Source organism: Macrotis lagotis, chromosome 1 (assembly GCF_037893015.1).
Source record: "Macrotis lagotis isolate mMagLag1 chromosome 1, bilby.v1.9.chrom.fasta, whole genome shotgun sequence".
NCBI classification, from domain to species: Eukaryota; Metazoa; Chordata; class Mammalia; order Peramelemorphia; family Peramelidae; genus Macrotis; species Macrotis lagotis.
The window spans coordinates 717,094,604-717,120,994 of record NC_133658.1 but is presented as its reverse complement, the minus strand read 5'-3'; the positions used below and the strand labels follow the sequence as shown (position 1 = coordinate 717,120,994).

The following is a 26,391-nucleotide window of genomic DNA, read 5'->3' as shown; positions in this document are numbered from 1 at the left end:
CAACCTGGTAGAACCTGCCCAAACTTGATCCCCTCTCCCATAACCTAAGAAACCCTCCTCCTTCCCCACCTTGGCTTACCATGAAAAATTAGAGTAAGATGTTAGTAGAGGAGAGACCATTTATCTAGATCTGCAAAAATGGAGGCATCCTCTCCTCATACATTTATATTCTATAATGTAGTATATGACTACTTGGTATCTCTCTCTCCCTCTCCCCCCCCTCCCATTCCCCTCTTCCCCCTCCCTTTCCCCTCTCCCTCCTTTCCCCCCCTCCCCCTTTTACTTTCTTACAAAATTTTCCCTAGATTTACTTAGGTTGTGGGAACCTTTCTCTAGATTTCTTAACATTTTACTAGTAATAGTTCAAAATGCAGACTGTCCAGGAAAATGGCACTTGATTTAAGTTCAGTATAAAACAATCAAACAAAAGATCTCAAACATCCTAAAGTTTGGGAAAAAACTGGAAAAAAAGAGGTGAGCACACTCAGGGGATGATGGCAAAAGAGTAAAGCTGGTTACTATCTTGATCATATTATAGGCTCTTTATTGCTCCAGCAGTCCTTCTGAAATGCCCCATTGTAGTAAATTATAGTTTCTTTTACAGGAGGTACTATATGGTGATTAAAATGAGTTAGTTACAGGCAATTTTCTAAGTTACTGAAAGGTCATAGAACTGCATTATAGTTAAATCTTGAAACTTTGAATTGGAGTATAAACTTGAGCACTAAAAGGCAACCATTTCCTTTTGTCTATACCAGTGGTGTCAAATTCCAATATAAATGGAAGTCACTGCAGGCTGCATATTGATTTTGAAAGCCACATGTGTTTACATATTTCTTTTTTGTTATTAATATATCAACACATTAAAATCATATAGGATCCACATTCTAATCTGATTCAGGTCATTCTCAATCATAGAGCATGTTGCCCAAGAGCCATGTATTTGACATCTCTGAGCTGATGAATGCTCTGTTAGAAATATAGGAACATCCTCTATCCTTTTACTCTTCCTGGAATTCTGAAGATCTTTCCCTCCCATTTTGATTCATTTGTGAAGACAAACTAGGCCATCCTTTGCCTCTCTTCTTACCTAGTCCTCCTGAATGAATATTGCCTCAGACAAACTGAGACCTGAGATAGCCCTTAAAATTAAAGGCCATGGTCTCCCATTGCCTTCAAGGGCCATTGCCAATTGTCCTGACCTTGATCTTGCCAGTAATCTCCTGTGACTCTGGAGGGAAGAGTAAGGCTGATGTTTTTGCACTGTCCTGTGCTTGCTTAAATTCATTGCTCTTGCAAGTCAAGACATCCCTCTTCAAAAATAAAGGGCAAATTACAAGGACAACAACTAGCAACAGTAACAACAACAGGCTTAGACTTCTGATGTTCAAGGGCAGGAAAGGATCATGATAGTAATTAACTTTTATCTTATAAAGAGTCAGAACTTTGATATGTAGATGTATGCACAATGTATAAAAATTGGTATTTTGAGTCAACAACTAGATAGTTAGTGTTCCTCTGTCAGTCTGCTTTATATCTTTTCATCCTGAGGAACATAGATATACAAATTTCAAGGAACTTTGGAAATCATTTAGTCCAAACTTCTCTTTTTCATACATGAGAATCCTGAGCACCAGAGTTTAAATAATTTAAATAATTTGTCCTGGTTTGAATAGGTAGTAGGCAACAGAATCAGGAAATGAAACTTGGGTCCTCTGACTCCCAGATCGTGTTCTTTCTACTGTATTGTAATGCCACCTTATACTATTTTCTTCTTCTTTTTCCTCTCTCTGGTTATGGCTCTTTACTCTAAATACTCTCCTAGGAGGAGCTTAGAAAATGGCACATCAAAAGTCAGTCATCAATTCTTTATTTAAGCACATAATGTATAACTAGGCACTGTCCTAAGTGCTGAGGATAGAAAGGCAAAAAATATGGATCCTGCCCATCCAGAAGCTCACATTCTGATGCATGAGACAATATACAAATAATAACTATGTATATGCAAGATATTTACTGGGTCCTGGGAGCATTTGGGTGTTATTTGTACTGTATGATGACTATGCCGCTTTGAAAGACTGAAACTCAGGTGTTCTCTTGGTACTTTGCTTTAATGACTTCTAATTATTGTGATCCTTGACTGAAATCTGAATATAGATCTTCCAAAGAACCTACCAATAAGAATAGTAGAAGGTTAAGAGGTCTTTATTTAAAGACCAGATTGAGAAAGTTAGTATAATTGTCTCTTCAGTTTACCTGCCAGTTTCTTTTTTTTTTTTTTTTGGAATTTCTAAATCTCTAATTTTAAAATTTTCATTTTGTCCCAACACCTAATCATGGGGAGCAATTGCCATTAAAAAAATCTGGAAACATATAGTTGTCCAACTGAGGGTATAGTTCTCATGACAAAGTTATCTCATTAGTTACAATCCATGTTGTATCCTAGACATTCTTGGTATGTTTCACAATCTTAATCTCACAAGTGAATATATATGAGACAAATATTAGTGCTATAGTCTTATGAGCATCATGAGGACCTAGTCAGAAATAGCTTCAATGGACAATAAGAGGTAAATTTAACATCTTCCCTGTCTAAGGGTCCCCTGAAGATCTGGGCCTAGACAGTGGGGCAGGAAAGAATCAGATGGGCTAGAGGTGGGAGCTGATAATAGAAGATAGAAATGACAGATTTCAGGATTCCTCTCTCACCTCTTCCTCTCAGTAAGCATAGATGGGAGTACTTCACTGTAGGAAGCCCAGTCATTTTATCTATACTCAGTCAATTTTGCAGTTAGGACCTGGATTTCAACGAATAGAAAAATAGTCACCCTCATCTTCTATCAATGACAGAATTTATTGAGTAATATAAAAACCATTGGTGGAACAAGTACTCATAATGAGCTACATGGACCCTCTGCTTTATTGCTTCACTGTCATCCCAAACTCTTGCTTTGACCTGTTTGCAGAAGCCACATAATGTCTAGCTAAAGTCCCTGTAATTAACTCAATTTAGGTCATTGACTGGTTCCTGAATGGCCTACAGATGTCAGAGATTATAGAGATTAATATCTGGAAATTCTGATGTAGTTGAGCAAACTTCAACTATCTTTGCAAACTTCAGGCAAGGCTAAACATAGGATGTGGTAGGATTCCTTTGGAATCAGGACCTGTAGTCATGAACATCCAACAGTCATTTAAACCATCTCAATATTTTGTCCCTAGTCCCATCTGATTGAATGAAAGGGCTTGATATAGTTGGCCTATATCATCCATCCACAGGAATATCACTGCTCACTATAGTTACCAGGCACTGATTTCTTTGGAAGATTAAAGACAAGGGTAATGCAACTCTTTTGGAACACATTTTGCAATGATGTCTTCTAGTTGTCAATTCAGTAGAGAAATTCTATAAGTTAACTTTTGTGGTCCTGGTTTTTAGTTAAGGTTCATCTAAGCATCCTAAGTCATCCCCTTTCCAAAGATGAAGATGGTGAGATAATAAATGTGGAACCCTTAAGCAGATCCTTCAGGATTAACCACAAAGCCAGCAACACAAGGGGGATTGGAGCACTGAATCACAATGGATCTGATATACCTGTCTTTTGCTTACTTACTTATAACTTTGACTTCCTCCTTGAGTGATGATTATGCTGACTTATAGCGATCAATTCAGTGCATTCTTTTGAAAGAGAAATAATATATACTTGAAAAATGCATTTTTTAAAAAGAAAGATTATATTTGTCATATCCTGGCAAATGTTATGTGGTGCTTGTAACTTTTTCAAAGCTCTTCATGTTCATGGAAAAAATTAAGCCAAATCATTATGCCTATTGAATTTCAAGAAGCCCATAAACACTGGCCTGATGTTGGCTAGTTTGGTGGTTTCTACAGCTTGGCTTGCCAGAAAGGAGATGAGTGTGGATTTGGAATGAGGCCTGAACTTCAGTGGTTGTGTCGTCATGTTACCAGCTTGCTGAGTTCCCTATATAATCTTGGCCCCTTCACCAAGTACACTGCAGATCAATTTGTGGTGGAAAAAAGTACATTTAGCAGGTTTCTTTTTTTAGAAAGTTCCATAAAGGTTTCTTAAAACCTTCCAAGTAGTAAAATGTATGCATGAATAAGTATAAATTTTACACTCTGTTCTTCCATGTACAATGATTTGGTTGCCTTAGTTTCCATACGTAAAAGGCTGCTTTTAACTCATGTGAAAGATTAAAGGCTTTATTCCATATTTCCTTTCATACAATGAATGTTTCTGAGAAAATGTTTCCACTGTTCCCTTCCTTCAATAGAACACCATAAAGTGAACTACTCTCTAATGATTTTTCTAACAGATGGGTCAGAGAGTTTTTGAATGAAGAAAACAAAGGTCTTGATGTTCTGGTGGAATATCTGTCATTTGCACAGTATGCAGTAACGTAAGTATGACTAAACTTGTATTGGGATTTCATGTGATTACAGAAGAGGAAACTCAGTGGTTCAATTCTATACTGAATTAGGAGGAAGAAATGTAGAAACAAAGGTGGTGGTATTAAAAGAGGCTTATTGTAGCTTGGAACAAATTATATAATTGGAATTATAGGTGACTTTAAGACAATGGATGACAAGAGCTAACAAGTGATAGAATGACCTTTGAAGGAGGATCCGTTTCTCCTCCAAAATTCCGTTGAAGGAGGCAGCTAGGTGTTGCAATGGTTAGAACACTAGCTCTGGAGTCAGAAGGACCTGAGTTCAAATCCAACATCAGACACTTAATAATTGCCTGTGTGACCTTGAGCAAGTCACTTAACCCCATTACCTTCAATAAATAAAATAAAAAAAATACTGTTGAATCTTATGCGTAAATGTGGTATGTTCTAGTTCATAGATTGTTCCTCTTACCTGAATTATTGGTAAAATTTGCAACACATCTAAATTCCAAGGAGGAATTATCTTTTTCTTTATTTTCTTCTAATGAGCAAATATATACATGTACAGAGTAGGGAGGAAATGTTGAATCTTGATCCTCACTGAAATTAAGTTCATCTCAAATCTGGTGGTAGTTTGCTTTTTCATAATGCTCCTTTTAATAACAATGCCTCATATGATGCTTTCAGTATTTACTGATATTATCTCTTTAATCTTCACAATTTTTCTGGGAGGTAGTCAGGAGAAAGCTATAATTATTTCTACCTGGCAGATGAAGAAACTGAAATACTAAAACTTGCATAGTGAGTTTCAGCTTTGATGCCTCCCACGAATCATATGGGACAGACCCAGAAAAACAAATGAGCAAGTTGTTACTCTCTTGAGAAATTATACTATAAAATGCAAGCTGTGTTTCATAGTTTTCACTTATAAAGTTTATTTCTTATCAACTTCAATTGTATCCAATTGCCAACCTCTCCTTCTCTCACTGCCTGAGTCAAAATAACATTACCCTCTCAAGTATAGTCCATATTTTTTTAAATTTGGGGTTATGTTTATGGAGTGAAAGAAAGGACTATGTAGGTCCAGGCACATTTTTAAAATGTCATACTATAAATTATGTATGTAATACGTTTAACTCTTTGTATGTATAATAATAGTTCTATTCTACCAGCATTACTTGATTATCCTCACAAATGTTTCTACCCCCACCTCCTTTTTTGGCCAGAACAATGATTTCAGTGGCATAAAAAATACTAGTAAGGAAATGCCCTTTGCCAGTATAAATTTACACTTACTCTGCAATTTATATTCTTCTATTACCCAAGACAATGAGAGGCAAGTGACTTGTCCAGGAACACGCAATGCTTGAGGGGGACAGATTAAACAGGTTTCTCCAATTTCAGGGCCCTACTTTGTCTACTTTGTCTAATTGTCTTTCTGTGGGGGGGGGGGTTTGCAGGGCAATGGAGTTAAGTGGCTTGCCCACGGTCACACAACTAGGTTATTATTAAGTTTCTGAGGCTGGATTTGAACTCAGGTCCTCCTGGCTCCAGGGCTGGTGCTCTATCCACTCTATCACCTAGCTGCCCCTGCCATGTTGTCTTGCACATATCCCTTTATATATGATGGACAGGGGCATCTAGTACTACAGTTCCAAGTTATTTTTTAAGCTTATAGCAAAGAAAGGAATAAAATTTTAAATCTTCAATTCTAATCTCATTATCTTCCTATAATACTTCAGTTAAAGATTTTCTCATCTTATTTTAATATTCAACAACCACTTTTTAAGCCCACTGAATACCTTTGTGTATGGTGGCAGGTACTGGGGGTACATACATACATATATATATATATATATATATATATATATATATATATATATATATATATATATGTTTTATGGGAACTTTATTTGTTCATGGAGTATTTATATTTTACTTCAATTAGAAACAGCACCAGATTTAGTATCTTTCCTGAAATGTGGGTAAGAAGAAAAATTTGGGTACAAGGGGATTGCTGACTGTCAGTGGCATGCCTCTATTTTTTTTGGAGAAGATCTCCTTTGAATTTGGCATGTGATTTTTTTTTTGGCAGCCCATTTCATCTTCTTTTGGGCAACAGAGATGTTGTTTGTCTGTTATTCTCAAAGAAGACCATGGTATTAGGGAGGTGATGCCACGACAATCAAGTGAATTGGATTTGAGTGAGGTAGGGGCCATGCAAAATCACCAGCCTCACTTTCTCCTCTGGAGACATGTGGGTTCAGTGACCATATATGGATCAGGATGATTGGAGTTGGCCCTAGATATGAGGCAATTCAGGTTAAGTGACTTGTCCAGGATCACACAGCTGGTATGTTTCAAGTGTCTGAGGCTTGTACTCCTGACTCTAGGACTGGTTGTTTATCCACCTAGCTGCCCAACTAATAACAGTAACAGAGAAGAACCAGCTGAAAGTTGCTTAGAGAGAAGTAGGTGCAACATCAGGGCTTCAGTGGAGCCATATCAGTGGCATGATGAAAAACCATAGAGCATCTCTCTTTTTAGAAACTACTTTTACCAGTCTAACTCAGGTAGTTTTTCCCATCCTTTGAAGGCTTCAAGTGAATGAACAGTAATCATATTTTTAAACAAATAATACTCATTCTAGTAAAGTGGAATGATTAGTACTACACATAGAAACAGTTAATGAAAGATTTAGAAAATATGCCATGGATGCATAATATTATTTTTAAAAAAAAATCTGTCCTTAAAATGGTATAAGTGAGAGCAAATTAACTTGCCATTCATTCCAACACGATTTAACATTAATATAGACCTCAAAAAATGTAAGGGAAACAACAGTCTCTTACTTTAAACAGTAATAAATAGGGAGGAGAGTTTAAAAAAATCAAAGAGAATCTATAACTATGACAGTAATATATCACACATGGTTGGAGAGTCCCCTTGCCAGCACACCAGCAGAAATATTCAGTCACAATTGATGGGTAGGAATAAATTAGTTTAAACACAAAGTATTGATTTGTTAAAGGAAAATGAAGACAGCTGTAAGATCTATATTTTCCCCCCTCCACTATGGCAGTGTTATGACTTGGCCTGTCAACATTTGTTACATTTGTTTTCTACAGACATAAAAATAACACATGAATGTTTAATCGTTCATAGATTATATTTCTGGATTGTTTATTTATCCTTTTGTCCATGTTTACTATTCACCATAGTCTATTTTTCAAACTAATTCTCTATTTCAATTCATGTGAAATTCTTTTCAATGTTTTGCTATTTTATTCTCCTTTTATTAACTATAGTAAAGAAAGCTATGTGGTATATAAACATTGGATAGTGGAGTTAGGACCTCTGGGTTTGAACACTCCTTTGTTACTGTGGACAAGTCAACCTGTCTGAGAATTATCTTATGTAAAATGGGTTGATGACATTTGTCCTACTCACCTCGCAAGGTATTGTAAGGGAAGCCTTGCTCTTTAAAGTGATATATAAATTTAACATTAGGGGTAGCTAGGTATTGTATTGGATAGAGGTCTGACCTTGGAATCAGAATCTCAAACCCAGGAGTGCTGGGCCAGAAATGAGGAAGATCTGAATTCAAATCCGGTCTCAGACATTACTTTGTGGCCCTGGGCAAGTCACTTAATCCTCTTTGCCTCAGTTTCTTCATCTGTCAAATGAGCTAGAGAAGGAATGACAACCCACTTCAGTTTCTTTGCTACGAAAACCCCAAAGTGGTAGCATGAATAGTTGGACATGTATGAAACAACTGAACACCAACAAAATGTAACACTACCACTATTACTGTCAAAGTGTATCTAGTAAGAAGACGATAGATTTTTAATAGGAAGAGTAAGTGGTGTACATCTCTGTGTGTATTTGTATATTGCTTTGCAAGCTTTTTAGGATAATAATCTTTCTTTTTAGTTTTGACTTTGAAAGTTTGGAGAACAATGTGGAAAACTCAGTGGACAAGTCAAAACCATGGAGCAGGTCCATTGAAGACCTGCATAGAGGAAACAATTTGCCCTCACCTGTTGGAAATAGCATCTCTCGCTCTGGAAGACACTCTACCCTACGGTAAGACTTTTCAATCAGGTGGAAAACCCAGGAACGGGAAGCAGACTGGAAGGACATATCCCTACACTGATGCATTCATTCACTAGACATGTATTAGAAGCCTACTGGGTGGGCAGAGAACTTGCTTTGTTATTTGGTTTTGGATTTTTTTTTAACATGGCTATTGTATTTATAAAAAAAAAAACCTGTCCATTTTCATTGAAATCCTTTGTCCTGTCACAGAGCACTGCCATTCCAAGGACCCACATTATGAAACACAGTGAGCTAGTATTCTTTAATAGCTTTCTATGTCTCTGCTCAACAAAAATAAATGAGAAAAGGTCATATGACCAAACCATGGGTCAGAGTTTACATTTAATGATCAATACACAAAGATTTATAAATCATCTTTTATATGCCAGAGTACTTTGCTGGACAATAGGAATACAAACACCCCTTTAAAAAAAGAAAAAAGAAATAGTTTCTGTCTTCAAAGAGGTTAAAATCTATTGAAGGAAACATTGTGAACTTATATAGTAATACATAAAATAAGTATGTAATAAATTTGAGGAAAGGACTAACAGCTAGAGGATCAGGAAGGGCTTTGTATTGAAGATAACACTTGAATAAACTTTGAAAGAAACTGGAGCATCAAAGAGGTCAAAATAAGGATGGAATACCTTCTTGGAATGGAGGACAGCAAGTGAAAAGTCACAGAGATGGTGACTAGAATGTCTTGTTTGAGGTACAGTTTGGTAAATTAGGTATGTACAGGTAGGTTGGGACCAGTTTAGGGAGGGCTATAAATATCAAATAGGATTTTGAATTTGAACTTTATAGGGAACCACCAGAGTCTATTAAGTAGTGATTTGATCAGATTTGTGCTTTAGAGGTGCTATGTGGAAATGGATTGGAAGAGTGGTATACAAAGTTAAACTACATTACATCAGCTAAAATTCTTTAAGTTTTCTGAAGCAGTTACTCAAGACCCTGAAACAAAGGGTGATATATGGGAGATAAAAGGCTTATGGTACTGAAATTTTAAAAAATTCTTCTGTGGAGAGAGCTTTCTGCTCCCATTTTTGGTTTTTCTTGCTCTTTGTGTATGTGTGTGTATTGTGTAGTGGGTGAATTTATGAGACGTGTCAGTTTTGGGTAATGAACTATAAGGAGATGTCTCTATTAGGGGATGTCTTTTAACATCGAATGGTTTTGTGTCTTTAATGATTAAAAAAAGGCCTTGTAGGGCAGCCAGGTGGTACAGTGGATAAAGCACCAGCTCTGGAGTCAGGAGTACCTGGGTTCAAATCCGGTCTCAGACACTTAATAATTACCTAGCTGTGTGGCCTTGGGCAAGCCACTTAACCCCATTTGCCTTGCAAAAAAAAAAAAACCTAAAAAAAAGTTCTTGTTCTTATATGGTTCTTCCAAAAGAAGTCAGTTCTAGTATCTTTTTTATTAAAGAAACATCAGATTAAGCTAGTGACTAATATCTCCCCTTCCCTATGAGAAAAATTAACTGATGACCAATAGCAGTAGGTGAAATATTTACCCTGTTCATTATGGTTTCCAGGTTCACTGGAGTAATTCAGAATCTTTACTAACTAGTCCCATATCATCCATCTTCTGAGAGTTGATGAACTAGCATGACTGTTAGTAATAGTACACTATTACAGGTATGATCTTGTTTAGGATATAAGTATTGCAGTCCAGATAGTTAAATTGTGTCAGGGTTTTAGGTTTTTGATGTTTATTATTCTACTAATTTTTTCTTTTTTTCTTCCTATCCCTCTTTTGTGATTTTATTTTTAGCATGCATAGAAATTTGACATTCAAATCAATGTTTCCTTTGTAATATAGATACATTAGAAAAGTCATATGAAATATAAGCCCAGAACGAAAACTGTAGATTATATGCACCAAGTTCAGTCTTGAAAGCTTCTTAGTAATAATATGTGACATTGTTATTTTGACAGTAAAGGTGATATAATACAGAGAGCCCTTGGCCTGAAGTCAGGAAGACTTTTGGTCAAATCCATTCTCAGACATTTGACAGCTGTATGATCTGGGACAAGGTAGCTGTATGTGCATCAGTAATTTAATAGCATCTACCTCCCAGGGCTGTTATGAAGCTCAAATGAGAAAATAGTTAAAAAGCATTTTAGCACAGTGGCGGCTTCATAGGTGGGCTTTTCCCCTTTCTTCTTTGCCTTCCCTTTTTCTTCATACTGAATCCAGAATTTTCCTCAGGAATATCAGAATTTGAATCATGCCTAGTTTTTTTTTTACCATTTCCCACCTTCATCACACACACACACACACACACACACACACACACAAAATGTCCTTAGATCTCATGTAATCTCTTAGTCTAACAAAACATTGAATAAAGATTCAGCTCAATTTGACCTAGTCACAATATTTTTAGGGCTAGTTCTGCTACTAGCCAACATTTTAAGTCATAAAGAAAAGAATGAGAAGATCATCAGAAATAATTTTAGTCCAGTTAACTCATTGTATAGTGAAAGAAAATAAAGTCCAGAGAGGTTTAATAATTAGCATTTGTATGGTGATTTAAAATGTGCAAAACTGCTTTTCACATTAACTTTTTTGATCCTCTCAGCCTAAAGAGGTAGATGCTACTGTGTCATTTTACAGATGAGGAAACTGGCCAGCAAGGGTTAAATGTCTTGCCCTGGACCTCATAGATAAGAAATGTTTGAGGCAGCATTTGAATTCAGGTCTTCTTGATGTAGCATCAGCTCTACTCCACGTCTTCTAGTTCTCCATTTAGCACTCTTTCTGCCTATAAATGAAGCATAGTAGAAATTTCATTTTTCTTGAAAAGAGAGAACACATAGGAATGGGATATTGCTTCCAGCAGGCAGCTGTACTTGAAATAGGCAAACTAAAAAAAAAAAGTTAGGTTTAATTTTTTTTAATGTGTTAGGAAAAAACCTTAAACTCAGGGGATGGCTTCTTTTGAATTTCTTTGAAACTGATTCATGAATCCTTATAATGCAAATGATGATTGCTGTGAGCAGGCCTACTTGTTGGTTTATATGATAGACTTTCAAATAATATATGTAAATTTGAGTCCAGTCCAAGAATTATGATCCACAGATGTTTGCTTAGATGACAGTTTTGGACTTTATCATTTGACAGCATTTGAGATTGAATAGTAAGAATTGAGAATTGTAGATGTATTACATGTTGAATTTTGCATAAGAATAAACTGATTTTTATTGAATTCTCTTCATCTTCCTTTTTTTACTCTTCTTTGTCCTCTTTACTTCTTTGACTTCTTTCCTTTCATGACCCTTTTTTCTTTTTTCACAATAACCTTTTTGATTGTCTGATTGTCTTCACCTATTTGCTCTCTTAACCCACTTATTTCCTGTTCTTCTATTTTGATTCATGTTTTTATACCACCACCACCACCACCAGATTACTTTCTCTACCGAGAGATCTTTGTTTAAAATGCCATAAGACCTACTTTTGACATTCTATTTATGAAGCATGTTCAATTCAAATGGTGTTGATAAAAATTCAGATTAAAAAAACAAACAAACTCATTCATTAGGAGTTTAAAATTCTTTCAAGAAGAGCTAAGGGTATGTGGTGGAGGAGGGTATTTTAGTTCATTCTTCATGCAACTATAATATAAAAACCAGATGACTTAAGACTCTCATCATCTGAGGGACCAAAGAAGCATCATTTGGAGACCTAAGTTTTTATACTGAGTTTTTATAACATTTCAGTTTATGTTTTGAAATAGTTTAGTAAATCATCTGACTGTAGTATAAGCATTAATTTATTCTTTTAATATGTTTTATTGGCTTTAATTCTTTTATATATAAAATATTGTTTGGGATCCAAGAAACAATGACACTTCATTATATCCCAGTCTCTCTTAACTGAATTTCCAATCAACACCCACAGCTAATGTAATAATCACATATAACCTGGGACTATTCTGTATCACAAAGCTGAATATCAGGAGAATTCAGATACTTTAGAATTCAAGTTTGACAGCAATGTTTTTGGAAGTGATCATTTGAAAGAGGATTTTGTCTTATGACATACATTATATAAATTCTCGAAGCATGAATTAATTTTTCAATTTATATTTGTTATATATTTTATTAATATGTATGATATATTATTATGTAGCACATAATCATATCATTTTATATTGTAAGTATATTAAATTTTCTTTTTTTCTTGCTTACTTAAAATTTTTAAACCTTGTGATAGAAAAATATGGATCAGGTCCTATTCTAAAGATTGTAGTACATTTTATCATCAGTAAAATTACCTTTGTGATTAATAAACAAAACCAGTTTAATCAAATGTATTAAATATACATGAATATGCTTATATGTGTATGTAACATGGAAAAAAACTCTGTTACAGAAATATGAAGTAAAAGTGTGTTAATTCTTTCTCAGATATATTCAGATGGATCTGATTTTCACAATTCAAAGTTTCAGTTCAAGACCCATTTATGTTTTTGTAACTGTCATCTCAATCCTTCTAAAAATTACCTCAGGTTATCCTCCACCCAATTTCAGAGTTCTTCCTTACTTTCTTCCAACATCATAAGGGTACCAGTGGAGTTTCCTCTATCTACCTGTCAACCCTTTTGTTTTGTCATATCTTCTCCATCATAAAATTCTTTGACATCCTTTACTTGTTTTTTGAAGTTCCTTTTTGATTACATTGTAACCTGTTTACAACTATCATGTACCCACTATATGGTGCTTATCTCTAATTGTATTCAGAGGCAGTGGTGTTTCAAGTCTCAACAGTATGACAACACTACTGATTTGTTTGCATCAAAAAGATGAGCCTTGGCTGTTATAAGAAATATGAGGACAATTAAATTGCTTTTCAACTTTCTAAACTCAATCCAGCCTATTCTTTCTATTTTCAACCCTTGGTTTGCTTCATTATCCTTAATTGTTCAAAATACACATATTGTTGGAGAAGCTCTGTGGAGTTTCTCTTAAGACACATATTAAAATCTGGGCAGCGGCACATTCTTTGTCTATTTGTTTGGATAGGCAAAACTCTTTCGAGTGATTATCTCTCCTAGAAGGCTGTATAATTTCTTGAGATTTTATGGAGTCAATACTATTATCTCATCAGCCACAGTTAGGGATATATAGAGGACCTTCATAATCTTGTAGGAACTGAGTTCTTGCAAAACTTGCAGAAGTGTTTTTGGTTTGAATTTTATTTACTGGAATAAATTTTATTTAGTGGAATAAATATATCTGAATTTAGTTCAAATTAGTTTTCAAAGAAAAAATAGGGTAGGGCAATGGGTAGGTATGTCACATGACTTCTCTAGACATCAGTTTTCTTGACTGGATAGTGGAGACCATCTACCTTTCAGGATTGTCATAGGAATCAAATGCAGTTCAATGCTAGTTATGATGATAATGCTAATGGTGTTAGTGAGAATGGTGAGGAAAAAAAGAGTGAGAGTCATTTCAAATGAACAGCACATACTAAATGGTTCACCAAAAGTGATAAAGAGAATATGAAAGTTATAAGGAGAATTTTCCAATACAAAAGTAGAAGAAATGAATGGGCAGTTTTCAGATGAACAAATAAGTTATTGATAACCATATAGGAATGTTCCAAGTAATTATTAAACAGAATTGTAAGTGCAAGGATTGTGAGATGTCTTTCATACCTATCAGAAAACAGACAGAATAGAAAAGTCACAATTATTGGAGGAATCATGGCAAAACAGGCACATTAACATATATATACATATATATATGTATATATATGTGTGTGTGTGTGTATAGTATCTATATACTATATCTATATATGCCTATACATATATGAATAAATATACATACACACACATTTGTTGAACCATATAGGAAGACAGTTTGGATCTATACCCAAATCCCTAAATTGCGTATACTTTTTGAATCTTCTATTAGGCATGTGGCACCAGGAGGTTAAGTATGGAAGAAGAGGATCCATGTGTTCAGGAATATTCATAGGAACAGTTTTTGTTATTGTTGTATAAAGAACTGGAAACATAATAGTTTACCTATCAGTTTGGGAATGACTGAATAAATTGTGGTGTATAAATACAATGGAATTTTATTTCACCTTTAGAAATGAGGGATATGATGGAGAGACTTAGGTGAACTTAGGGAGAATAAAATTAGCAAAAGAATAATTTATTCAAGAATAGGAAAGGGGTCAGCTAGGTGGCACAGTGGATAAAGCACTGGCCCTGGAGTCAAGAGTATCTGGGTTCAAATCCGGTCTCATACAGTTAATAATTACCTAGCTGTGTGGCCTTGAGCAAGCCACTTAACCCCATTTGCCCTGCAAAAACCTAAAAAAAAAAATATGAAAGGAAACAACTCTGAGACCTATGAACTCTGACAAGTTTTGATTAATCATGATTTGAAAAAGACTAAGGATTAAATATATCTTTACTCTTTGGTAGAGAAATGATGGACTATAGGTATAGAAACAATATGTATCCACTGACAGGGTTCGATGCTTTGATTTTTTTTTCTCTGTATTTGTGAGTATGTATGCGTGTCTCTGTGTGTGTGTGTGTGTGTGTGTGTGTGTGTGTAAATTAAACAGATTAAGGTGGTTTTATTGCTGTTCAGTATTCAGATTTTAAGAGGAATAAAGAAATAACCCTATTTCTTGTATGGGGAGCATTAGTGTGAACTCATGCCCTGGAAGATTTAACCTCTTCACTTCCAGAATTTCCTGTTTTGAAACTCCACTGTCATAATTGGTTCTATATATATATATATATATATATATATATATATATATATATCACTTTACTTCCAGGTCATCTTTTTTCCTGCTGCATTGTTTCTAGTTCTTTAATAATCAGGATCATAAATCAATTGTTATTTTTCCTAAAAAAAAAAAAGTCAGTTTACTTTCCTATGGTTTTACTCACAATCTTTGTAATTTGACTAATTAAAAATACTCTTTCCTGGTCACCATTTATACACACAGACACACCACGCATGTGCGCACGTATGCATAATGGCAAAGAAAGGCATAAGTGATATTCACAAAATTTGAATTTATAAATGATGGGATGATAGGTCCCATAGTGGTTTCATTGACTGCAAATTACAAAAAATGAAAGCAAAATGATGCAAGAGGAAGGGGAAAAAGAAGGGGAAAAGAAAAGACAAAGGTTGTGAACAGCAGAAAAACAGAAGAAAATCTTTAAAAGTTTTTTCTTCCATATTGGGAGGGAGCAGGGTAAGGATGGAGCTAAAGAGCCTGAACTCTTGTCCTTAAGATTTATATTTTCAAAACACTGTAACTGTCTTGAAAAACAAAGCAGAGTTTTTCTAAATTCAGAAAACTTCCCCACAGTAGTCTATAAGCTATAACCTTTTGGGTTGGTTTTTTTTTTTTTTTTTTTTTTTTTTTTTGTAAATCCATAATGAGAAACAACTCTTTATGGAAACCTGAAAGTGTTGGGGGTTTTGTGTATGCACCTTTTTTTTTTTTGTCTAAAAGTTATAAAAAGGGAAAAAAATGCATCCATACCAAGAATTTACATTCCAAGGTTTCAACCCAGAACATATTTTTATACCCGTTAGAATGAAAATGATGATAGGTTTTAATTATAGTCTGTTTGTGGATACCACATACAGGTTTTTCAAAACTTCTTGGAATGAGAAAGGTCATTTTTTCACTTGTTCCAAATCCTTACAGTTTCCCTCCCAGACCTGTCTGCAGAACTGCCTGAGACCAAGGCACCAGTTTATTAGAGGAAAAAAAAAAACACAACTACTCTGGAGAGTACAGGGCTTGTGATCTAAATCATCTGGAGAAGATTGAAATCCTTCTTCTTGTAGGAGTGTTTGACAAACTTGAGGTATTTTAATGATACTTGGCCTCCCAAGTCTGTCCATTAGTGACTAGGAGAGCTACAAGTCCTATTTGGAATGACCATGGACTTCTGTTTATGTTGAATTTTTTGTGTTTTTAGGTTTTTTTCAAGGCAAATGGGGGTTAAGTGGCTTGTCTAAGGCCACACAGTTAGATAATTATTAAGTGTCTGAGGGCGGTACTCTTGACTCCAGGGCCAGTGCTCTTCACCACTTAGCAACCCCATATGTTGAACTTTTGATTGAATTTATTTCTACAGGTGGAACTAGGGCTGAGCCAGTGAATCCTAACTGTTGAAGCCTGCGGATTCCTTATTCTCATAGGATTGCTTTAGAGAAGAACAAACCAAGGCCGGGCAACTTGAAGTGATTTGCCTAAAGTCACATAGTCAGATGACAGATCTGGGGATTGAACTCCAGTCCTTCGGTTTCAAATCTATGATTCCTGGGAATCGTGCTTCTCACGAAAGCATTTAGTCAGTGTTAACTGAACATAAGACATTGTTTCATATAACAGGTAGTGTGAACTCTGGGCAAATCATTTAACCTCTTCAGGTCTTTGCTACCTTGTAAAAATCTGTAAAATATAACTTTTGTTCAGGAAATTGAATTAGAAAGGGTACTTGATTGGGGAATGGGAAACAAATTTTAGCCCTGCCTTGTCTGTGTGTATTAGGGAACCTTTGTTCTTTCATGGGTAAAATTAGAGAATTGGAAAAGAACATCTCTGAACCTCATGTTTAGTGATTCTAAACTAGCTTTATGCTAAATACCAAGAAAAAGATGATATAAAGCTACAGGATTATTGAGGAGGAAAGCAATCGTGGTGATTAATTTGTCACTTATGTTTAAGGATATTTTCTTTTCATTCTTTTTGTGCACCTTAACTAGTGTGATCTCACTGAGGTTACCATAACAATAGCAACAACAATAATAATGAGCTGGCATGATAATGAATGTTTTTAGGTTTATAAAGTGCTTTACATATGCCCTACCAATCCTGTGAGGTAGATATAATTATTATTCCTATTTTATAGATGAGGAAAATGAGGCAGATATTAAGGAACTTGCCCAGGGTTGCACATCTGGTAAGTATGTGAGGCAGAATTGAACTTAGATTATCTTTGCTCCAACTTTAAAGATTATTAAGTCTAACTCCCTTCTTTTTACAAATTAGGAAAATGGGAGCCACAAGTTGATAACTTGGACAGGGTCATATAGATAGGATTCAAACTCAGGTCTTCCTGACTCAACTCCATCAGTCTATCCATGCTTAATGAACTCAAAAAATATGAACAACTACATTCAAAAGGCCCAGGCTAATAACATACCATTTGTGTATCATGAAAGCAGGAACATATCTTGTTCTTTTTTTTTTTTTTTGTACTTCATTAATACTCTTCATGGTGCCCCAAACATAGCAGATATAAGAGCAGGTGTGTAATTATGCTCATTTTATAGGTTAAGAAATAGAGACTGAGAAAAGTTAAGCAACTTGCCTAGGGCCACAGAGCTAAGATATATGTGAGGCAGGATTTGAATTCAGGTATTCCTGATTCTAGACCCAATACTCTATCTATCCTCCGAACAACCAGCTATCTAAGAATACTGTTTTGGAAAAGATGTTGCCATGCACGGTTTCCTCAAAATAAGTGTTAACTTTAATATCTGGGTTATGAAATCAGGTCCCCAATGGTATCACAAGATTATTGAAAATTTAATTCAATTTTCAGAAAACCTAGACAAAAATTTCGACCTATTTTTTTACCCAAGTGATCTTTGTAGTTTAAACAATGGTGGTTTAGAGTTTTTCTCCTTAAATTATTTGTATTCATCCCCTTCAACTTTGCTTCCCTTGGCTTGTAGAGACAGTGAAAAAGTTTAGAGCTCATTTTGTAGGATCAGATCTTTTATGAGTTTAATTGATAGACTAAATAGGGCTTAGGTGACATAATGTCTGCAGGGTAGGAGATCCAAAATCCTTAGGAAATTCCTCTCAGCCAGGCTTTTGGCAACCAGAAAAAGACTACTAACACAATCCAGGTACCTAGTTTGGTTGGATCAGCAGCATCTTCCAAGGGAGTTCCTAATCTTTTTATATTTAATTATTGGTTAATCTTTGCCTAATTTTTGATTTCTCTCTATTTTTATATCTGAATTCTTAGATAAATTTTATTGAACTATTTCAATTTACTTTATTAAATTGAAAATGCAGGTTTCCTTTCCTCTGTCTGGGTGCCTTTATGATGTAGGTAGTGAAAATCTTTTAAGGCCATCCAAGGAAAGTTCAGAGAGCATTGTGTAAAGGTGAAAGAAATGAGGACAGCTAGGTGGCCTAGTGGATAGGGTTCTGGACCTAGAGTCAAGAAGACTTATCTTACTGAATTCTAATCTGGCCTGAGGCACTTACTAGCTGTGAGATCCTGGGCAAGTCACTTAACCCTGTTTGCCTCAGTTTTACTCATCTGCAAAACGACCTGAAAAAGAAAATGGCAAACTTGTAAAGATATCCTTTATGTAGAGTGTGAGAAATGTATGGTCAGTGATTTTTTATAGTGTATTTGACTATACTGCTGTTAAGAAATGTGGTCTTGCAGACATCAATTTTTGTAAACAGAATATAGTGTACATGGGTTCTCACACTTGCCAGTATGTTGCTCTCTCTCTAAACTTCGAATTCCTCCTATGTGTAATGCTGCTAATAATACTATTACAAACCTTTCTCATAGGATTGTGAAGAGACACTGTAAAATCTTACAGCAATAGTTGTATAAATTTGAGTTGTTATTAGGTAAATGGTTTACAATTTAAAAAAGAAAAAGAAATCTATCAAATTCAGTGCCTTAAAAATCAAACAAAGGGAGACTCCACATGAGCTTTAAACTTTGACCAACATTTTAGGTAGAGAGGCAGTGTTAAATTGTCGATAAAAAACTGACTCAGTCAGGAAAATCTCTGTTCAAGCTTACTTCTAACACAGTTTGACTGAAAACCCCAGGACAGTTGTCCCAGTCAATAAAACTATTAGTTACAGAGTAATACTGAGAGTTCAAAAATCAAATCTTCATGAGATTCATGAGAGAATAAAATTCTCTTTTCACAATTTTGTGCAAAATAACAGACATATGTATTTATAGTTTCATCAAGGCAAGGATAGATCTAAATTTCAAACTATGTCATATTTAGGACTACTCATTTAATCCTTTCTATACATGACTTTACTTGCTATCCATTCATGTTTCTGATGGTAAAGAATCTACAGGAAAGATCAGTGTTTTCATTTTAGAAAAGGGATAATGCCCAGGGTAAAATGAAATACAAGCTAATTCTTAAGAACTTATCCTAAAACTTAAGAATTTTGAAAGATTTCTGGCCACAGAAAGAAAGGGAATAAAGGACCTACTTCCAGACCTACTGCTTCCTTTCATAATTTTGTGGTCTTTCCCATCTCAGAAAAAATGTTCCTTGTTAAGAGAGCTTCCAGCTCCAATTTTGTTTGATATGGAATCAAATTCTTCATATTTAGTAAGCTTGGTTTTGTACCTGTTGGCTGCAGCTGTTGACCTTCAAAGAAAGGTTTTCCTTTGTCAGGAAAAGCCAATGGACATTTAAGGGTTATTTCAACCATAGACATCTCAAGCTCTGAGCTGTTCCTAACATGTTTTGCTAATATTCAGATTTTATTATGCCTTTGGAAGGGCACATGAGTAATTAAGACAGCAGGTGAGCTAGCAGTCTGAGCAAATTTCATTCTTGGGAGTCTCTGAGTGAGTATCAAATAGATGTAATCTGCAGAAAATCAAGACCCAGTGTCTGAGGGAGAGCTACTAATTTGCTCTTCATGTGAGATTCAGTCTTTTTCCATGTTATCTTTTCATTTACATTTAAAAAATATATCTTATTCTAAGAAGGGGAATTCAAAATTGATATAAATATAACTGAATTTGTGTTGTATACATAGCTTATTAGAAAATGAATTTTAACAGCTGTATGTAAAGATTGCATTGCCCCATTTTCAGGACAAAATAGCATTACTTTTGTAACAGCCTTCTGAATAGCACAGTGCTGATCACGTAGCAGGAGTACAGTAATTATAGCACTAACCACATCACTGCCCTACTCAGAAACTTTTTGAGGCTCCCCATTTTTTACCTAATCAAGTCCACCTGGCATTCAAAATTATCCTACTAACAAAAAGGACACAGAACTTTCAAGCTCTGGTTCAATGGCAGAAAATTATACATAGGTACTCATTTGGGGGAAGATAATATTGAATTGAAAGAATCTTATTCAAAGGGAGGAAGGGAATAGTAATTTAATTAATTGACTGAATGATCCAGTTGTTTTAGTGGTATAGTAGATAGAGTTCTGTGTCTGGGGTCAAGAAGATCCGAGTTCAGATGTGGACACTTCACTAGCTGTGAGACTCTGGTCAAGTTACTTCACCTCTGTTTGCTTGTTTCCCAAACTATAAAATGGGAATAATAATAATAATAATAATAATAATAATAATAATAATAATAATAACACCTACGTCTGAATTTGTGGGAAGGATTAAACTAACCCGATGCCTGGAAAATAGTAGGCTCTGTATTCACTTTTCTTATTCTTTCTTATTTCTTATACCCTTCTCTAATGACAAGATATAAAGCCCTAGCAATATAAAGGTACTGACCTAGAAATAACATCATTATTTGTACAAGATTTAGGTATAATCTCAGACCCAGGGTGTCAGGGGAGCTGTGGTGCATGAGATTACTTGATGCCTTCCTGTGTGTGATTTTTTTGCAACTTTCAGAAGGATTTAATCAGTTCTATCACGCACCCATAAGATGTGCTTCCTATTTGTGTTTCCAGATGGAAGTGATCTTGTGGGCGGTGGTCTAGGAGTATGGGAGAGGTCAGCATGGAAACTAAAATAATACATTCTCTAGAACAAAGGCCAGTGATGGAAGAAGCTGTCTGTAGACCCAACTCTCTTTATATACACATACACACACATGTACATGTATGTATGTATGCATGTCTGATGTTACCAGCTGTCCAGGCACAGCACTCTCTCTTACGTCATTACTTGCTCCTGCAATCTTTACCCTCTGTCATTGCAGTAAGCTGGAGCTGGTACATCTTTGGAGCTTTATATCTTGGCTCTTGTCATTCACTTTATATTTTAGCCACAGGATACATTCCATTCTTTCTTGTCATTCTACATTCCATCCTCTGCTCCTGGAATTCTTTCCTTCTTCCTCAATACCATCTTCTACTTGTTGAAATTCTGACAGTCCTCTGCTAAAAGAGATCTTCCTCCAAGAAGCTGTCTCCTTACACTGTATTCAATAACTGCTCCCCATGGCCTGGGATCCTTTTCCTCCTCTTGTAAACTTTCTGATTTTCCCAAGTTTTTTCAAGTTCCAACTTAAAATCTCCCATTCTTCAAGAAATATGGTTCTCTTTAATGCTGGTGCTGTCCCTTTGAGATGACCTCTAATTTATCCTGTCTATGTCTTATATGTCCTATATGTTCCAGCAAAGTGGTACAGTAGATAAATCTTAGGACCTGGAATCAGGAAGCCCTGAATTCAGATCAAAATTCAGGCAGCTATGTGATGCTGGGCAAGTCACTTAACCTTGTTTGCCTATAAAATGAGCTAGAAAAAAAAATGGCAAACCACTCCAGTATCTCTGTCAACAAAACCTAAATGAGGGTAGGAAGTGTTGGACATGACAGAAATGATTCAACAATGGCAAAATTTCTTATGTGTCCAGGGTGGTTTATATATTGTCTTTCCTATTAGAATAGAGGTTCTTGAGGTCAAGGAGTGTGTTTTTGCCTTTCTTTGGAGTCCCAGGGTTTAGTACAGCACTTGATGCATAGAAAGCATCAATGAATGTTTATTGATTGATTATTGCCTAAGTCAGGAGTACTATTTCCTTCATATGGCCTCATGGTACTTTGTGTATTTATTTATTTATTTTTATTTTGTACATTTCTTACCCACTTAAAATATTTTGTGTTGTCTTAAGTGGGTGGCATGTGAGAACATGTATTTTCCTTTAAGAGCAGGAGCTATATCTTATTCATCTTTATTACCTTCAGTATTGTATACCCATCCATCAAGCATTTAATTAAATATTAAGTACCCATCAGTGCCAAGCATTGTCCTAGACTCTGGGGGTATAGGAGAAAAATGAATTACTCAAAAAATTTTATCATCCATCAAGAAAGGGAAAATATATATGTATGTAGATATAGAAAATATTTATAAAATAAAAGATAATTTTTTTGAGGGGAGGGCATTTGTAAGTGTGGGTACCAGGAAAGGCTTCATGTAGAAAGGTGGTAACTACTCCGAGCTTTAAAGAAAGCTAGGAATTGACAGAGCTCTGTGAGGGAGCACAGTAGGGCTACTGTAAATGTGTATGCATATGTAATTGGAAGGAAACAAGCAGTTATTAAGCAACTGTACTAAGTACTTTATACATACATACACACACACATTCACATCATTTTTGTCCTCAAAACAACTCTGGGGCGGGGAACTTCCTTGGGAGATAGGTGTTATTATTATCCTTTGTTATAGTTGAGGAAACTGAGGCAGATCTAGAGAAAGTGATTGCCTAGTAAGTGTCTGAGGTGGATTTGTTCTCATTTAATACATTCCTGAGTAATGAATATCTTATTTGACATGGGGCAGAGAGAGAGGAAAAGGAGAGTGATTAAATTTATAAAGGCCCCCAAAACTCCATGAGGCAGACACATTTAGGCAAAAGGCAAATTTCTCTTCAGTCACCTCATTAAATAAATCAACAAGGCAAAAAAAGGAAAGGAAAGAAAAAGAGAGCGAAAGAAAAGAAGGAAAAAAGATCCAAGATAGTTTATCCTTAGAGTCAATCTGGGATATAAGTACCCTTCCCTTTCAATTGGCTTCTATCACTGGCCTGATGTCCCTTTCTTTAGAGCTCCAGATTCCTTGGTTTCAATCTCTCAAGATCCTTTAGTGTCTCCTTCCAGTTGCTAAAATCTTTTCTCCCTATAGCCCCTATTGGAGCTATATGTGCAAATAGTTTATTAGAAAAGGAGCTATATGTTCAAATAGTTTATTAGAAAAGGAGTTAGTAAAAAGGTATATGTCTATATTTACATTTATATGTGTACATAAAACATCTTTATCTCTGTCCATTTTTTTATTTGTTTATTTGCCTCTGGATCCTTTCCAGAAGTAAATCTGTGATCTTATGATTGCTTAGCAGTTTTTTTATAGGATTGTAGACTTAGAGTCCAAAGGCACCTAAGAGAACAGAGAAGAATGAAAGTGATTGTGGTTATTGCTTAATCAAGAAAAATCATTTCTTTATTTGTCTTCTATCTTTATAGATCAATATAAATGTGTACACATATATAATTGGCAAAATGCAATTGTAAAATTACATCCTATGAATAAAATGTTAGGTTTATGTTCAGCCTGGAACCATAAGTTATGGACTCATAAAGACAAGTGTATAGACCCTTCATTCCCCTTGCTTTTATTGAGCTTTGAAAACATCTTATTTGAAACTGGGCCATATGCTGAACAACTGCATCATCAATTATTTGTATTAAAAACAATTGTATTACAATGAATAAATTTTAGGTATTTTGCAAAATAATAAAAGAGGATCTGAAGAATTTGGTGCCTTGAATTACTCCTATACTCTATATATTGTCATTGTTAGTCATTTTTTAGTCATGCCTGATTCTTTGTGACTCCATTTTGAGGTTTTCTTGGCAGCGAAACTGGAGTGGTTTGCAATTATTCCTTTCTAGTTCATTTTACAGATGAGGAAACTAAAACAAAAGGACTTACGTGGTGAATTGCCTGAGGTCACATAACTAGTAGGTGTCTTAGTCTAGATTTAAACTCAGGAAGATGAGTCTTCATCTGGTTCCAGCACTCTGTCCACTGTGCCATCAAACTACCTATTGTGTGTGTGTGTGTGTGTGTGTGTGTGTGTGTGTGTGTGTGTGTGTTTCAAAGAATAACTATTCGTTAAATTGGTATTAAATTGGTTTTTCTCTAGAGGTTTGAGGTGGGGCACCTCAGTGACACAATGCAGAGTGTTGTAATCCAGTCTCAGACATTTACTAACTAAGATATGATTTTCAAGAATTATATTTTCCTTTCTCACACTCCCAAGCCACAGGGACTCCAGTAACTAACACCCCTGCAGTTCCCCCTTGCTTTCCTTAGCACATAGAACAGACTGGAGAAACCATTTTTTCTGTAAAAGGACTGTATTTAACTTAACTGATGGGAATCAGCAGATCTTCTGAGGACACTTGTAAGAGTGGTTTCATAAAATTTCCCCATTAACCTGAAGATTGAGTTAAGAGCCTTTCATTGACTTCTCCCCTTACTATTTACACATCCCAATTTGGATTGTGTGTTGAATTCTCTAGTCTTCTTGCCTAATCACCATGGAAACAGTCCTTTGAGGATAGCTTTTAGGTATGCTTCTTGTAGCCACTGGTTTTATGCTTCTGACATTATTCTATTGTACATAAAATGCTTTTATATGAAAAAAATCATTATTAGCCACTTAAAATATCACCAATTCAACAGTCAGTTGAATATACTTTGCAAATGATTGAATGGCTAGATGCCACTATTCAAAAATTGAGATCTTCTCTATTACTTTTAAAAATCAGCTATAAACTCTTCTCTTTGGCATAAAAAGGCCTTTAACACAACCTGGCTCCTTCCTAGCCCTCCCTGTCTTATTGTATCACTCTCTTCCACACTCTTTTTCCAGCTAAACTGGTTCTTGCTGTTCTATCACACCAATGCTCCATCTTCTTTCACTATATCTGTACTGACTGTTGCCCTTGCCTTGATTGAACCTAAACTCCATCTTTGGAAATCCTTTATTTCCTTAAGATTCAGCTCACATGTCACTTTCCTGATCTAAATTTATCTCATTTCTGGTTTATATGTGAGATGCACTTTGTCTGCCCCAATAGAATGTAAGCTTATTGAAGGTATAGAATAAGTTACATTTATCTTTGTATCTCTAGGTCCTAGCACAGTGCATGATTATAATTGCTTAATAAATGATTATTGATTGATAAGACTCAGAGTCACTTTGTTAGGAGATCTCCAATTTAATATCTTGCTTAGTTAGCTATTCTTTGTCATTTTGATCAATGACTAGAAAAAAGACATAGATGATGTGCTCCTAAAACATGGAGATGACACAAAATATAGAGAGATAATTCAGATATGCATTACCAAGGCAGGATCATTACAGATTAGAATATTTATCTACATCTAGTAAGATAAAAGTTATTGGAGTTAGTACAGATTCTTTCATTTCACTTCTCATAAAACTTAGCGAGAACTAGATTATGGTGATGTGTAGTTAGCAGTTTATTTGGAAAAAGATCTTGGGGTTTTGGATTTTAATGGGTTGTAAGTATGTTGTTATTGGGCAGCTAGGTGGCACAGTGGATAGCATACCACCTGAGTTCAAATCTGGTCTGAGTTCAAATACTAGCTTTGTGACTCTAGGCCAGTCCCTTATCCCTGTTTGCCATAGTTTCCTTACCTTTCAAATGAGCTTGAGAAGGAAGTGACAAATCATTCAAGTATCTTTGCTAATAAAACCTCAAAAAGCAGTCACAAAGAGTTTGGCACCATTGAAAATGACTGAACACAACAAGCACTATGTAAGTCTGCAATGTGATATGTTAAGCAAAAAAATTAATTCAGTATATATTGAGTGCCATTCCTCCTAGCATTAAGGAGCTGACAATTTCTGTATTCTGTGTGTCCTACTTGGATTACATCTGGGGCACTAAAAACTATCAATAATTCTTTCAATGATTGGAATTTTTTTAAGGATTAACTGAAGGTACTGGGGATGTTTAACTTTCAGAAGAAAAGAATGGAGGAGAGGAGAGGAGATGAAACAGCCAGATGAGTCTGAGAATTTGAAGGATTGCCTGGTGGAAAAGGAATTA

General features: G+C 35.4%; 1 protein-coding gene across 1 annotated transcript in view; it reads left to right on the top strand.

The window, feature by feature from the left end:
* FMNL2 (formin like 2) overlaps positions 1-26,391 on the top strand; it is a 448,812-nt gene that overhangs the window by 260,158 nt on the left and 162,263 nt on the right. Inside the window, exons 5-6 of the mRNA XM_074215971.1 lie at positions 4,339-4,422; positions 8,347-8,499. Of these exons, the coding sequence (XP_074072072.1) occupies positions 4,339-4,422; positions 8,347-8,499 (237 nt within the window). The remainder of the gene's footprint in view (positions 1-4,338; positions 4,423-8,346; positions 8,500-26,391) is intronic.